The sequence below is a fragment of the Molossus molossus genome, unplaced genomic scaffold (genome assembly GCF_014108415.1).
Source record: "Molossus molossus isolate mMolMol1 unplaced genomic scaffold, mMolMol1.p scaffold_m16_p_14, whole genome shotgun sequence".
NCBI classification, from domain to species: domain Eukaryota; kingdom Metazoa; phylum Chordata; class Mammalia; order Chiroptera; family Molossidae; genus Molossus; species Molossus molossus.
In genome coordinates, this window is record NW_023425349.1 from 18,188,898 (window position 1) to 18,205,388 (window position 16,491).

The following is a 16,491-nucleotide window of genomic DNA, read 5'->3' on the forward strand; positions in this document are numbered from 1 at the left end:
TCATATTCTGGAGGATTTAAGACAAGAGTAGACATTGTAGCATCAGAATTATCGATCCTATAAGTCACTCATGGTCGAGGAAGGGTCTGTCTTCATGCTACATAAGACTACACAGTGCTATCAGGTGGTCCACAGAGGAGTCAGAGGGCCCACAGTGTCTAGTTCTCATCTCAGGCAGGTGCAAGTATAACAAAACCTAGGGAAGAAAATTAGTCAACACATATATTTGTTTCCCATGGCTCAGATTGGTTTCCAACAAAGGACCTGTTCCTGTATCAGAGGGCAAAGCATAAAAATTTATGGATTTAGTCATATGTTTTGGTTTTGGCCCTGTAAGAGTGTCTTAAATGGACACACTTCCCTATCTTTTTCCTCCTTGCTTTAGTAGCTGAACCTCTTCTTATCCAGCTCCCGATCTCACATGTGACCTGGGCAGTGTGTCCATCTCGTGGAAACTCAGGAGTGCCCCTTTGATAGCTTTCTTAGAGAAGTTAGGAATGTTGACCACCCCCAGGAGACGGCGGTGCGTCCCGTGCCTGTGGCATCCTGTGGTTCTATCCCCACCAACCTCAACGCTGCTTCTAACCCCACTGCCCACCTTCTGGGCTGATTGGCAGGCGGCTCGCTCAGATCCTGAGGGTCCGAACAACCACAGGCATGTCCCACGACGGTTCTTCACTCCCCTGAATTCCCTTTGAGGAGCATTCCAAAAAACACTCGCTCCCCCTTTTTTATCCACCTAGTTCCTCCGGATCTTTCTCAAATTCGATAAAGCCACCCCAATGAGAGCTTTGAAGCTTTTCTTGAAAAAACAGTACTCTCACCCCAACTAAGGAACTTCAGTATCAGCCCCTTTTTCTTACTATGCGTTCACATCTGGAGTTGCTCTGTGTGTTTGTGCCGAGTTACCCTGACTTCTTGGGTTGAATTTCTAAACCGTCCTTGCATCTGATCTTGAATAATCGTTTCCAGTCCCTCCCATTATCTTCTGCCTTGTGGTCTTTCTCATCAAAGTTGGCCTGTGTCTAATTCGAAGAAGTGTGTGCATGCCGGTTTTGGTTCCTTGGTCAGAGTGCTCGATTCTCTTTCTCTCCATGAAGATTTTAAAAACAGTGCCATGGCCCAGCTGGTGTGGCTCAGTGGTTGAGCTTCAACCCATGCACCAAGAGGTCACTGGTTCAATTCTCGGTCAGGGCACGTGCGCAGCTTGTGGGCCCGATCCCCAGTGGGGGGCATGCAGGAGGCAGCCAGTCAATGTTTTCTCTCATCAATATTTCTGTCTCTCTCTCCCTCGCCCTTCCTCTCTCTAAAATCAATAAAGAAAAAAAAATTTAATAAAATAAAAATGGTGCCACTAACATTCAGAGTTAAACAAAAAAACAAAAACCCTAAGACATACCCCTAGAAGCGCATGAGAGGACCCCGTGGTCTCATCCGGTCCCTGAGACCTTCACTTGCCTGCATTCCCTACAGACTGCTCTTTTGTGACCTTCACTCTATCAAGCATATTTCATCATCCACTGAAATCCGTCGCAAAGGGCCAGGGTCTTCCTTTCATCCATCATCTTGTCCGAATCTTGGTGCATGTGGGGAATGTTCAGAGCATTCGATTTTTGAAAACGTCTGCCTTTCCTGGAAGCAGGCAGCATGTCAAGGAATCGTCTCAAAGGGCTGGAAGCGGTGGGAGAAAACGTCCCTAGCTTGCGGGGAACACGAACTACCTTTCTCTTCCTGAGCTTTTGCTTGCATCTCACTCTTCAGCTCGGTTGCACCCTTTGGGGGACAGCTGGCGGGATGCCCGCCCTTGAGAAGCCAGGTCTTGTTCAGCGTGGTGAGCGAGTTGGCACGGTTGGTCTCCGTCTGGTCACATGAGGAGTCCTAACATCCATCCTTTAATTCAGGGGATTGCTTCCACCGCCAAGTCTAGGACAGACAGAGCCCCATGTGGAGGATTTGACCTTTTGTGGGGTGGAGGTGATTTGCCAGTGCTGTGGCTGAAAATCGTACCATCATTAGCTTCTCCCACTGACTGCTAAGTAGGAAATCCCATGCCATTACTTAGGGCTATACTCTGTTTCTGAGCCAGAGCCTATTGGTCCCAGGGGACTTTATGGCATCGGGTTATGCTGTGACATTGTCCAGCTAAAGTTTATCCAAATGAGTCCCTTCCTTCCTGCAAACACAGTAGCTGCAGCAAAATGCCCTAAGTCCCTGGGAGGATCAGTCTGCTTCCTCCCAACCCTGAATCCTCATCCTCATCTCTCAGTCCTCCAGGGCTGCTGCCTCTCTCTAAACTACAGTCTGGGTTACACTTACTTTAGTGTCAGTAGTATTTGATAAATGTGCATTTAGGAGGCCAGAAAGATACATCCCCGGGGGAAGCGGCAGTACAGGCCCCTACTTTAAAAACGAGTCGCTCTCATCCCTGATCGTGCAAACTTCGAGAGAGAAACTTAACCTCTGGGGAACAGTCCATCTTTCCAAATGATCCAGTAAGTAACTTTCCTAACCAGAAAAAATGCAGCACCCTGGGGTTCAAGTGTTTCTTTAACATTTACGTGCACTAGGAATTTTGTTTGTTCGTCTTTTGTTTTTATTCCTCGCCTGAGGGTATTTTTCTACTTCTTATCAGATAGAGTGGGAGGGAGGGAGGGAGAGAGAGGAGCATTGGTGTGATAGAGCCACATCAACTGGTTGCTTCCCACAGGACCCGACCAGGGCCGGGGACGAACGCAACCGAGGTACGTGCCCTTGACCGGAATCAAATACAGTGACTCATTGGTCCACAGGCCGATGTTCTAACCGCTGAACCAAACCGCCAGGGCAGGAATTTTTTCATAAAAGGCATTTTCACATTTACAGCATTTGGGGTGAAATGTAGGTTTCCTTATGGCGTATACATTTTGGGTTTCTAAAGACTGTTGAGAATTTCTCTTATATAGATATTCACCTTTAATTTGCACAATCCAAATAGATATACGGAAGACTAAATCAGGAAACTTCAAAGTGGATTTTCTGAGGCATGTTCAACGGCCCACCAGCTCCTTGAGTTGTTCAAAGAAGATCCCTCATAAAGGGTATCCACTGATCAATAAGTTTATGAAATGCTGGGCTCACCAAAATTAAGGAGGTTTCTTTATAAAACAAGCATTTCAGAGTCTTTAAAATGCTAGTGTGCTTTGCAGATCTCTAGGGGGGGATACAGTCTTCCGTGTCTACCACACAGGAAGCTGTCTTCTTGAAACATCTTACAGAGCCAGGGCCCCATCACAGAGCCGACAGACTGTCCCCCTAACACCCTGTGCATCAATCTGTGTACTGCCCTCACGACTTGTTTGCTTTTCTTCACACATGACTGCCAAAGGGTCACGTCTCCACTCAGAAAAGAACAAAAATACGTGCCTGCAGATACAGCTATGAAGCCTACTATGCTACCTTCCAGCGACAATGTGGAGGGATCGATACTTTCATGTTCTGTGGGGACAATCTGGAGAGATCTACTGCTTCCTCTAACAATGTCTCTCTCTCTCTGCCCCTGCTCCTTCTCCCTCTTCAGAGCCAGAGCCACAGTTGGGCGCGCTAATTCTTAGCCATATTACTTCTGACAGCTTCAACATGTCATGGACCACTCGAGCTGGGCCTTTTGCAAAGATTGTTATCAATGTTAGTGATGCGCGTGCTCTGCATGAGCCCCAGCAGTTCACAGTCCCAGGAGACGCACAGGAGGCTCACGTCACCGGCTTGGTGGAGAACACTGGCTATGACGTTAGCGTGACAGGGACCACCTGGGCTGGGGGCCCCAGCAGTCCCCTCACTGCCTTTGTCATGACAGGTACTCGTGCAAAGGTTCTCATTTGTCTGCTTAGAATTCTGAGGTGGGAAAAGGGGGTAGAGGCGATAGACATTTTAAAGTGATATTGAACCCAAAACACAGTCTTCACTCCATACATAAACTGCTAAGTGAAGAGATACTATTGCGAAGAGGGATCCTTCACAGCCACTGGTAGGAAAGAGAGACGATGTGGTCAACAGTTGTACAAAAACTTCCACGGATTCCATGCTCGGTTATAGGCTGTCTGAGCCGCAGTTCAGAGATTCTGGCTAAAGAGTGAGTTCTAAGTTAATAATGGCCTAGGGCAGGAATTTTGCTCATAAATCATGCTACGTAAGGCAGTCAGTCCATAAATTACCTGCCCTGAAATATAATAATTTATCTTTTTCCTCTAAAAAAAATATTTCTTTAAAATTGATTTTATAACAGATTAATGAAGGCTCAACCTAGAATAGCAAATAAATCCCAAGCTTAATTAAACCTTACCCATTCATTAAACTTGACTTCTAACGTCTCTTTGAATTACGTAAAGAAATGGTTTTCCATTTCCTTTCCTGAGATCATCCTAAATCAATGGCAAAGACTGTAAATACTGTCAATTTACCAGATACCTAGTCTGAAACGCGGGAGAACCAACTTTGCCCTCTGCTCTTCACAATAATCCAGGGCTCTCCAAGGGTCTAAATTGCCATAAATAAGATACGTTAAGAAGTTCAAGTGAGTCTTGAACCGGCGCCAACATCGTGCCCTAGAAGAGTGAGGATGTTGAGGTCAGGCTGAGGGTTTCTAACCCTCTCCACAGCTTTCTAGTGACACAACCTCACCTGGTTCTTTACTGCCCTGGACCCCAGTGCCCTTACGTGTGGAGAGAGGATGCCCACAGGCCCCTCTGGCAGCCTTGGCAAGGAACGAAGTGGGTGTGATGAAATTGAACTGCCTGGCACCCGGGGGGCATTTCACAGATGCTGGGTCCTTTCTGCTTCTCCGAACACGGTGAGGAGAGGGGCACTCTGAAGAATAAGCAGTAAGCCTGGAGAACAGTCCTGGGCAGGTGGGACGTTCCTGTGATGTTTAAGGGAATCCTGGGCATGTTTTAATATGAGATCAAAAAGTGGTTCTGTTTTCTGTCCCATTATCTAATGGGAATTCAGTCATTCAGACAGTCTTCAAACGCAGACCGTGGGAATTCCTTAGTGGGGCGTGGGGTAGCTATGACGGGAGAATCTCACTGCCCAGGAAGGAGGGCAGGATGGCCAGCCACAGACCCCATCAGGCCCTGACTTGCAGCCTCTTGAAGTCCCTCCCATGGAACAGGGAGAAGAAAAGGAGGTTGGGAAAGCTGGCTTTGGGAGTCCCAGATCCGGTTACAGCATTGTCTCAGCTAATCCTTGAGGAGAAAAGATTGCATTTTAAAAGCAGCATATTTTAACGCATATTTTAATAGGGGGAGGGGGGAGGAACATGAGAGACTACAAATAGCAGGCCCTTGAAGAACAAATTAGCCTGAAAGCCCTCCTTTTCATCAGAATGCGCTGCTTTGATGGCGCGAGGTGCAAAGAAGCCAGTTATCAAAGCAAGGCGCCACACACCCAGACAAAACTCAGCAGCAGAACCAGAGCCCCTGTCTTCCAGATAAGGAAGCCCGTTTGCACAGTCCGTGGGGGTTCATCTTTGCCTTTGATAGAGTTATGATTCTGGGGAGATCTTGACGTGGTAAAAAAAAAAAAAAGAAGAGGAAGAAGAAAAAATGTCTCAAAATAAACACCAAGTGTTTCAACATAAGTACAGAAAGTCTAAGCCACTGTAAATTTTAAATCTCTGCTTAGGGGATGAGGGCATTTATTTACTTGTTCATTTGATCACCAAGCCTCTCTTTTTAAAACATTTTTCTTTACATCCCATGGATTAGACTGTGGGCATTAGTGTATGGTCATTTATCTCTTTGAAATTTTCCATTTAGCTGCAATGAAAGAGAAGGCGCAAAATTAGCTAAAGCAGCCTTGGCCATGGAATTCCCCGTGCCCCCTCTGATAAAAAAAAAAATACATTCACCATTACTGTGTTTTGTTTTGCTAGAGGGGAGGGAGGCTTTGGACCTTCATTAATCCTGCTTAAGCCTCAGGGGTTGCCAGCCCTGATGGGTTTGACTAATTAGATGTTGGCTAAGGGTGTGGAAAGAACATTGGACTTGGAGTCTGATGACCTGGATTGGATCTTAGTTTCGCTACCTATTAGTTATGTGATCTTGGCCAAGTCATTGACCTCTCTGTTTCTTTCGATGTCACGAGGGAGGGAAGTATTGACAGAAACTCAGCTGTCATAAGGATGCTCACTCCTTTGGGGAATCCCAATGTGTGAAAAGACCCTTTGGCACCTAAAAAGTGAACGTGCCTGAGTTACAGGTGTTTGGTGAATGAATGAACAAGTGCTGATGGCAGAACTTACTGAAGATCCAGACATGTCCTTATCTCCTGATTTTATCTAGAAAAGTAAACATCAAAAGAATTAGCAAACCTTAGTATTCTTTGCTGGCCATAACCATAATTTGTTCGTTTTGACGCATGAAAAAAATCTTAGTCCCTCCCTTTAATCTCAATTTATGAACGTGTGTCACTAATTGACCTAATCAACTTGATTCAAAATGTGTGAACCAGAGGTGGAACAGAAACATGTGAAGAGTACCAAAAAGGAGGTATATTGAGGGCTTGGGAATAGGGAGCTGATTCGCTTCAAGACCAGAAGACAGTGGGAAGTAGAGAAAGCATCCAAACCCAACACGAGATACCCAATTGTGTAAGAAGTAGTTCATGGCTATTGGCATCAGACCCTGCTGAAAACCTTGCTCTATCAGATACTCGCTATGTGGCTTTGACCAAGTCAATCAATCTCTTTGAAGCTCAATTTTCCTACCTGTAGAAGTGCAAATAATATCTACCTCAGAGGCTTATAATGAAATTTACACAAGACACCATCAGCTAGCACCTTACTAATATTCATTGGCTGAGCATGTAACACCTCGAATGGTTGATTGGGTATCTATCGGTGTTTGTGGAGACTTGTGCTATCCCAGAAGAGTCAGTGCTGCTAACCTGAGTTATTTTCGCTCCTCCCTTCTTTCAGAGGCTCTGCCCCTTCTGGAAAACCTAACCATTTCCGACATTAACCCCTACGGGTTCACAGTTTCCTGGATGGCATCGGAGAATGCCTTTGACCGCTTCCTAGTAACGGTGGTGGATTCAGGGAAGCTGCTGGATCCCCAGGAGTTCACACTTTCAGGAACCCAGAGGAAGCTGGAGCTTAGAGGCCTCATAACCGGCATTGGCTATGAGGTCATGGTCTCTGGCTTCACCCAAGGGCACCAAACCAAGCCCTTGAGGGCTGAGATTATTACAGGTATATTGATTCAAGTGAGCCATTTTCTTCCTCTTCCTGGTCTCCTACCATGTAATCTATTTACCAGATCACCATGGTTTTAACATCCTTGTCCATGTTCTCTACTTAATCCATAGATGTGGCCTGTTCTCTTACACCCCCTACCTCCCACGCCACTGCTATGTTCTCCCTTGTCTTATGTCTCTAATGAGCACGCCCCTTTTCCCAATCCAGAAATGAGAAGGTCGAAATGTTTCCACTTGGTGTTCCAAATCCTTTAGACCATGTCTTATCCGTGGCTCTTGTGTGTTTACTCCACATCACCTTCCCCTATGTTCATCCTGGCTGGTTCCCAGCTATATTTCAGCCTTCTCAGGAGAAATATACCAATGAGTATATTTCAAAAACTTACAATACTTACCATCTCCAAGTTTCAACTGTAATCTTGACAAACTTACCAGATGGGCTCATCACTGGAAAACCAATGATCAACTTATGATACTGGTAATCACTAATATCATAGACATTCTTCAGCACAGACTAAATCCATAAGTTTCTCAAGACTAGTCATTCCTAGAGAAATAGAGCATTAATAGTGTTAACATTCAAAAATCTGTGTTTCCCAAAGTCTTCCTAAAGATCACCACTTCCGTAGACTATTCCAAGTCCTGCATGGTAAAGAAGCCCCATGTTCCAGTAAGTTTTGGAAACACTGACGTAAACATAGTTTAATGGTATCCTTGACCGCAAGGTTTCAGAGAACATTCTAATGTACATGTGTCTCTCCAAGAGGGACTTACCCAGGCAGTATTTCCCAAGCTTATTGGACAATGGATAAGTTTTAAGGAAAAATATCAAATGGCAATCGTTGGTTGTGAGTACACTTTGGGAAATGCAGCTGTAAATTTATCTTGATGCTGAGTTTTGTCTAGTTTAGTCAATCCAAGATAATACCTTGAGTCTAAAGTATTTAGTACAAGAGGTTCCAAGCCTCAGTTCTACCATCTTAACACTTATCTAATGGTTAAAAAAAGCAAGCAAGTCAAGAGTAGGAGCCTTCTTTAGTAAAACAGCTCCAAGAAAAAAAAGCAAAAATATCATAACATTTATATCATTTTAAAAGCCATTCTGCCCATGATCAAGGGAAATATAATCAGCGGTATCATCATAGGCAGCTCTACAGATCGTTAATGCTGGTTTATTTGTCTTTTCAAAAAGAAAAGAAAAAGATCTCACAGAGGATGGGCACTCGGCCACTGGAGGACAGAGAGCAAACGTAAACAAGTTACGGGCTTTGAACTTGCTTAATAACACAGGGGAGGGGCGGAGGCTGAGTCCAGATGTGGATTTATAGAGTTGCTTTTAGACAAAACTCACATAGGCAAGCATCCACTCGGTCTGTATGAAATGTGTCGACACCCTCTTTCCCTTCTCTTAGGCCTGCTAGACTCGTTCACGTTGAATGATTTTCCCTTTGCTATCTCAGGACACCTCTCTCTGAGAGCTGGGCATCACTGCGTACTGACCTCCGCACTGGAGAGCGGATTGCACACGCTGCTGAATGACGTGTTTTTTCCTCCCCCCACCATTGTCTCCCCTTCTAGAAGCCGAGCCAGAAGTTGACAATCTTCTGGTTTCAGATGCCACTCCAGACGGTTTCCGTCTGTCCTGGACTGCCGATGAAGGGGTCTTCGACAGTTTTGTTCTCAAAATCAGAGATACCAAAAAGCAGTCTGAGCCACTGGAAATAACCCTCCTTGCCCCCGAACGTACCAGGGACATAACAGGTCTCAGAGAGGCCACCGAATACGAAATTGAACTCTATGGAATAAGCAGTGGAAGGCGGTCCCAGCCAGTCAGTACAGTAGCAACAACAGGTACCGTACAGAACCAGGAAGGAACGGAGAAATGTCACTACCTGGGGGTCTTCTTCTCACAGGGCTGGGAAATTACAGGAGCTTTGGACGTGGACAAGCTCACGTTCAGATCCTGTCTCTTTCGATTATAGACGGGAGACCTTGGGCAATTTGGCTAAGTCTTTACACAAAAAGAGTATGATGCCATTTAATTAATTGCATTGTGAGGATTAATGAGATAATTCATGGAAAACTCATAGTAGCAGGACTGGCCCATAGTAAGGACTCGGCAAATGAAATATATTTACATATTCATTATCGTTATTAATATATCATCATCATTACAAATATCGTACTTTTTTATTCCAAAGACTTTTCCTTCTACCTATTTTCTCATCATTTTTTAATGTTTTAATTAATTTTAGAGAGAGAGGAAGGGAGAGGGAGAGAGAGAGAAACATCAATGAGAGAGAAACATCTATCAGCTGCCTCCTGCACGCCCCCTACTGGGGATCGAGCCTGTAACCTGGGCATGTGCCCTGACGGGAATGGAACCAGTGACCTCTCGGTGCATGGGTCGATGCTCAACCACTGAGCCACACCAGCTGGGCTATTTCATCACTTTTATACAGAGATACACTTCCTCATTCTTCGGTTAAATGTTCAAACTACACTGTGCAGGGATAATGGGAAGTAGTACCTCCACCTATAAGAATGAATAGTTGTAAAATGCAATGTGAATAATCAGGACCGTGATCAGGAAGGAAAGAAGACGAGGCTGAAAAGGGGAACAGCTGGCCTTCGGGAAGCTCACTACGTTAACTGGATACTCACACCAACCCTAAGAGGCACTAGCGGGGGACTGAACACCCTCTTCCACATGAGTTGTTTCAAGAAGCATGGTTAATAACATGACTTTTTGTTATAATAATAACATGATGGCTCCTGAGAAAGGAAAGACCTACAACAGGTGGGCGCATTCCTTCGCAGAGCTGAGGGAAGTGGAGCAGCGGAGCCTTAGCTACCGATGGCTGTTAGGGGGAGGAATCGCAAAACCACAGGAAATGGTCAAAGGGACCAGAGGACTGATGCAGCCCAGTCTCTTCTGTTTGTGCACGAAGAATCTGAGGCTCAGAAAGGTAAAGCAATTTGCCTAAGGTCACACAGCCAGATGTGGGGTAGAACCCAAACGCCAACTTATTTTAACACTATTGAATATAAGACGGCTGGGTGACAACAAATATACATGATGGACAAAGTAGGTTCACAGCTGTGAGTGTGCAAAACACAGTTCTTGCATTATTATTTATCGACTATCGTATTATTTACCACATGAATGACTGCAAACCTGCTTTTGTCCACCCTGCACGTACTTGCCATCTCTGACAGGCAGAGAGCATAATACTAGCCAAAATCTTCTCTTTGTCCAGAGATGGGTATTTCCTGAGATTAAAGTTTCAGGACCCAGTGAGCTCCCCGAAGCCACCTATGGAAATCACAACCACTATTTGTAGATGTGGAGGAAATGCTGTGATTCAGTCCGAGGGGGGAAACCCGTTTCTTAGTAACAGGGCACCCTATCCCTGGGATGCGCGCCCTTGTCTCCTCCCCCCGTGGCTGCCCATAAAACAACTGCAGATCAGAAACAGAGCCTGATTTTGACCTTGCTTTATAAACACTGTTTTTCAAAGTTTATTTCTGATTACTGATTTTGTTTTGCTGGCCTTTTTTTTTTTTTTTCCAGAGGCCCTGCAGTTCTAAAGCCAAAAGGAGAATGAATAATCATGATTTTTTTTTTTAAGAACAAAAGAAAAGGCAGACCCTGCTTTTTTTTGGAAAACCCTTTTTTTCTCTGGGGCCTTGTAGTTCACAAAGAGAAGTGTGTGTGTGTGTGTGTGTGTGTGTGTGTATGTGTGTTCCTTGCTCATTAACAGAGCTCAAAGATAACCGCATACACCTTATTTATGTAGCCATTTTCCTAGGATGGACACTTAGGTTAGGACATTTTGCTCCTTCCTCTGGTCATTCCCTGCATTTACAATGGTGCTGCTTCCTGTCTGCGGTTTGAGCCGCTTCTTCCCCTGGCCTGGGCTCTGCTTTGGGAGGCCCAGAGGTGCCAGGAGCTTCTTGTACCTCTGGGCAGTCCAGTGCCAACATGCCTCTAGGTGCCATCTGGAGGGACCCCAGAACAGACAGAAGATAGTTCAAAATCCAGCAACAGAGTAAAATGATTGTGACCTCTTCTGGGGGTTCCTTAACCTGTCCCCCTTGAGAGTCCCAGACATGTACCCCCGAGGCCAATAAGGGTAGCCAATGCCCCTTTTCCCAACTCCTAGAATGTTCCCCCTGCCTCCCCACCCCATCTGTCCCAGCCAAACATCTTCTTAACTCCTCCGCTCAGTTCCAGTTCAGATGTCCTTGAAGCCACACACCACAGCACTGCAATGACATTGTGTCTGGGGACCGGGGTCCAAGAGTCTGCAGAGACACTTGCTTGGCAATCCTGCCTTCTCTATGATCCAGGCTCTTCATGTAGAAGGAGACATACTAACATAACAAATAGTCTTCCACACCTAGGTGGTCTGTGGTCCACAAACATCACACACATCGACCCTGGAATTCCACCGCTACTGTGCATTCAGGGGTGCATGATGGATGAGGTTACTGATGCCTGTGGCTTCTGAGATAGGGCAGATAATATTGTCATTTTGCCGATGAGAAGATGGGTCTAGAGAAGAAGGCTGTGGTCTCAAGATACACCTTCTGAAATGGGCCAGGACCTGCATCCAGGAGGTTTGCAGGCAAACCACAGTGCCTGAGCTTACACGCCTCCCTGGGGTTTGTTTCTCAGCTGGCCTCATCTAGACCTTCCCTGGAGACGACCTCGAAATCCAGGGTGGCCCACGGCAGGAAGTCACCTGGGAAAGGGAATGAAGAGGGGGCAATCATGTTACTGAATTCTTACTGCATGCCAGGTACTGCGCTAGGGGCTCTATACCCATTGTCTCTGCTAATCCTCAAGACATTCCTGGCCTGGCTGGTGTGGCTCAGTGGTTGAGCGCCAATCCATGTACCAAGAGGTCACCGGTTTGGTTCCCGATCAGGGCACATGCCCAGGTTGTGGGCCAAATCTCCAGTGGGGGGCATGCAGGAGGCGGTCAATTGATGTTTCTATCTCTCTTTCCCTCTCCCTTCCTCTCTCTCTAAAAATCAATAAAGAAAAAAAAATTTTTTTTTTAAAGGAAAAAAAAACATTCCTGAAGGTGGGCACCATTTATCACTGGACAGGCGGAGCCATGGAGGCTCACAGAAGTGAAGGGACCAGCCCAGGTCACCCAGGCTGTCTGTGGTTTTGGACAATCGAGATGTTGCAGACTCCAGAGCTCTGTGGTTTCCAAAGCCCTCCCAGGGGAGGGCAAAACCCCAGGCAGCCACAGTGTCTCGGCATGGATACCAGGTTGCAAGAGAAAGCTGTAGGAGGAGACAAAAAGATAGAAATGGAGAGAGAGAGAAAAGAAAAACACCCTCTCCAAAGTGGTCTGTGGGTTTCAGAACTTAATGAACGTGCTTGGAGAGGGGAAAAGATGAAGTGAGATCCCTGGAGATCTGCAAATTGTTTCCTGAGTTCTCTAGTTAAGCGTGGTCAGCTAAAGAGGGCAGAACCCTACGCCAAAAAATACACAGAGAAAAGCCAAAGAACACTGGGTCTGTGCGGGGAGGGATTTATGGATCAGAACTGGGCCCCCGGCACGGCTTTCTCCGCAGGTAGACCCAATGCCCACGGGCGTTTGCTTTGGTGATGGGCCCAAGGTCACTCCCAGGCTCTGGACCTCCATCCAGTTCTGGGAATAGGTTTGCCGAGGTCAGTGTCCATGTGAACATCATTTCCAGGATCCTGGGGCTGTGCTCAGTCCTACCGCCCAGGCATACCACAGGAATGTCCATTGGAAAACCGAGCCTCAGTTTACTCCTCTGTCAAATGGCTAACCACGCCTTCTTCTCAGGGTTTTCTGAATGAGAGTTAATCCTTATCAACTGCAAAGAACTATAAATTATATATATATATGTTATTTTATAGTATATTTGTATTATATATAAATTGTCAATTCTCAGTATTATTTAATCAAAGGAACTAGAAAGCCATGATTTGTTAAAATGCTAACATCCAGAATTAAAGGAGGGTGTGTTTCAAGCTGGGAAGCCACCCACTCACCCGTCCTCAGACGTCAGCTGTGGTGCTAACGTTCCCCCTGAGTGAGACCAAACGGCAGCTCTGCAGCCCTGGGCCCTGCACCTGAATGAAAGAATGATTGTTTCTCTGAAGTCATAACTTGACCACAGGTCACCACATTCTCCATCCTCGAGGTTTGGCCCAGACACAGACTAGGGGCTGAATTTTCCTGGATAAGGAATCCAGGAAGAATCTTTGATGAGCGAGACAGTTAACTCTTTCTGGGTTTCTCCTGTGTTTTCTCCTTGGCAGCCATGGGCTCCCCGAAGGAAATCGTGTTCTCAGACATCACTGAAAACTCAGTCACTGTCAGCTGGATGGCACCCACTGCCCAGGTGGAGAGCTTCCGGATTACCTATGTGCCCGTTGCAGGAGGTAAAGGACTTTGTGAGGGGGCAGGGAGGAGCCTGGAGGGTTTGGGCGGAATAGTGAAGAGACCCTGCTAATTCCTACCCTCCCCAACATCACGACCATCCTTATGTTTGAGACCATCTGGGAAGACTTCGTTTGCAAAGAGCTACAAGGTTCTTAGAAGATACTACCTTGGGAGGATTATTTTAGGAAGGCCCTTTGCAGCCCTGAAATTCTAAGCATCTATGAGAGATAGAGTTCCAATATTGTTTTTACAACAATGACCTTCTCTCTTTGACCATACGCATCTGAAAAGGTGGCCTTGACCTGGATATATGTGAGCTTTGGCCCTTGGGTCTGTCTCTCAGTAAAGGATGCGGAGTTGTGACTTAGTAAAATGGGGAGTTCTTGTTTAGAGCATACGGGCTGTATCAGAGACCACAGAGGAAACAGTTTAATCTGTCTAAAAAAATTCCGGCAGGTAGTGAGCCCCCTGTGAGTGGAAGTATGTATAGAGAGAATGCTTGATAATCTGTTCAGAGGACTGCTATACTGTAGCATTTCTAAGGGGCTTTGACCAGCTGATGTCCAACCTCCTCACCAGCCCTGAAATTCTAAGAAATATAAATTTTGGACTTTTTAATAATTATAGGAATACAAATTTGACCATGACCAACTTCTTAAAGAGTAGAATCACGGCTAGTAAGGGAAGCTATATATTCCTAGCCTAGGACAATGGGTTAAATATTTTAGATATACATCACCTATTGAGCTTCCCCTACTCTTTGTGAGGAAAACCAAATAGAATTTGCACAATATGACAGCTCTCTACCGAACGGAAATTTGTCATTTTTAGCAAATTGTGACTTCATGTTTTTTTCCTCTCCTGGCTTGGTTTTTGGCATCTGCCTGAATGGAAAAAATACATTAAACAACAAAGTAAGACCTCTTCTCTTATGCCAGAGAAGTCAAGCAAATGGCGTTGGACAACGCTGCAGTGTCATTTTCTAATCGGATACGCCCATGTTCAGGGCAACAGTGAGTACATCTCAGTGAGGCGCACCAGTCCCATGTTGCTTTTACTCGGTTCCAGGTTCACCCTCCGTGGTCACTGTGGATGGAAAGAAGACGCAGACCAAGCTGATGGCACTCCTGCCTGGAGCCGAGTACCTCGTCAGCATCATCGCCACGAAGGGCTTTGAGGAGAGCGAACCCGTCTCGGGGGCCTTCACCACAGGTGTGCTCCTCGCCTTCAGCATCATTGCTCACGACTCCGCAGCGGGGGAAAGGTTTCTATTTAGGAGATCTTAGGCAGAAGAGGACTAGATTCAGAGCAGTCCCCACCTCATTGCTGGCCCATCGTATGAACTGGGGCCCTTGACTTCACCCTTAACCTCCCTGGGCCCCCATTTCCTGGGGCCATGGGAAAGGAAAAGGGCAAGCCTGGGAGTCACACTGAGCTGGAGTGAAATCCCAAGTCTACCACCTCTAGATACGTGCGCTCTCGGGTCATGCCTGTAGGCTCTCGTTTCTGTCTCTGTGAAATGGGCACGATTTGGCTTCCTTTACTATCAGGATCCCATGGAAGGGTACACGCAAAGCATCTGTAGCATGGTGACCACACACAATCAGCCTCCTCCCTTCCCCGCCTGGTACCCAGCAACCACAAGGGTCCTTTCGGGCCGGTGCTTTGCCCAGACAGCTGCGAAGTAACTGAGCAGCCACTGTGTTGCAGGCACTGTCTCTAACCCCTGTGCAGTGAAACCATTACAATGGCTATTAGCATCCCCATTTCACAGAGAAAACAACTGAGCCCCTATAACTCATAAATGCTGGATGCACATTTGGACCGAGCTCAGTCGCACTCCAAACACTGTGTTCTCCTAAAATAAAGGGTTATTCTGCTATTATAACCTGATTTGGACAGCACACTGGGAGGAGGGGAAATAATGAACTGCATTGAAGGAGAATGAACTGGAAAATTTCTCTTCAGGCAGCCATGTCCCTAAACAATGTATCCTTTGATAGATGAGCGATCATCCAGTCTAATCCATTCAAGGATGGGAAAAATGGGCCTCGTAAAAAGTTTAAAAATATCCTAATAGTCTCAAAGAGTTTATAATATGCAATTAAAACATCCCCTCTGAACCCAGAGTCCTGTGTACCCTGCCATGCAGGCCCTATTCCCCCCGTAGAAGTCTTTCACTCACGGATTCTCCATGGCAACAGAGGGCAAAGGCCGGGTGCATTTCTTCCCGAGGTCCCAGTGTCCTCATCAGTTACAGGAGGTTCTGTACAGTCATGATGACACAGGAGGGAACTTGGAGTGGACGATGTGAGCCCCCAAAATTACTCTGCCCCTCCTGTCTGTCGGGCCAGTCATTGCATCTCTTGGGGCGCAGACACCTCTTCTGCAAAACGAGCTCTTGATGGCTGCCGCCCGTCCTCCAGGGCTGTCGTCCTGGAATAACAGAGTAGTCAATAGGGACACAGGAGGAAAGTAGTTGTATGTAGCTCGGTTTCTAAGAAAGTGGTGTTGGGTAGCAGCGGTGGTCAGTTAAATGGGCCATGTCCTGTGAATATTCTTCCTTTCTCAGAACAAGTCACTTGGAAATCATATCTACGGCCCCAGATAACTTTCATTGTCCGTTAATAAGGCCCGCAGTTAGGAGTGCTGCCCCTAGCACACATCACACACGTCTAGGTCACTCTTACATCCGCCACCCTTTGACAACTGAAGAAAGCGAGGTTTGGAGAAGGAAAATGACACCGGCCTCACAGGCCCTGACGGAGAAGCCAAGGCAGAGCCCGGGTCCCCGGGCTCCAGGGCCCGGGTCCGTATCATCACC

At 46.4% G+C, this 16,491-nt stretch overlaps 1 protein-coding gene across 1 annotated transcript in view; it reads left to right on the plus strand.

Moving 5' to 3' along the window:
- The window catches only part of TNC (tenascin C), a 58,697-nt gene that overhangs the window by 30,096 nt on the left and 12,110 nt on the right, over window positions 1-16,491 (plus strand). The window contains exons 15-18 of the mRNA XM_036261518.1: window positions 6,953-7,225; window positions 8,809-9,081; window positions 13,544-13,666; window positions 14,736-14,879. Of these exons, the coding sequence (XP_036117411.1) occupies window positions 6,953-7,225; window positions 8,809-9,081; window positions 13,544-13,666; window positions 14,736-14,879 (813 nt within the window). The remainder of the gene's footprint in view (window positions 1-6,952; window positions 7,226-8,808; window positions 9,082-13,543; window positions 13,667-14,735; window positions 14,880-16,491) is intronic.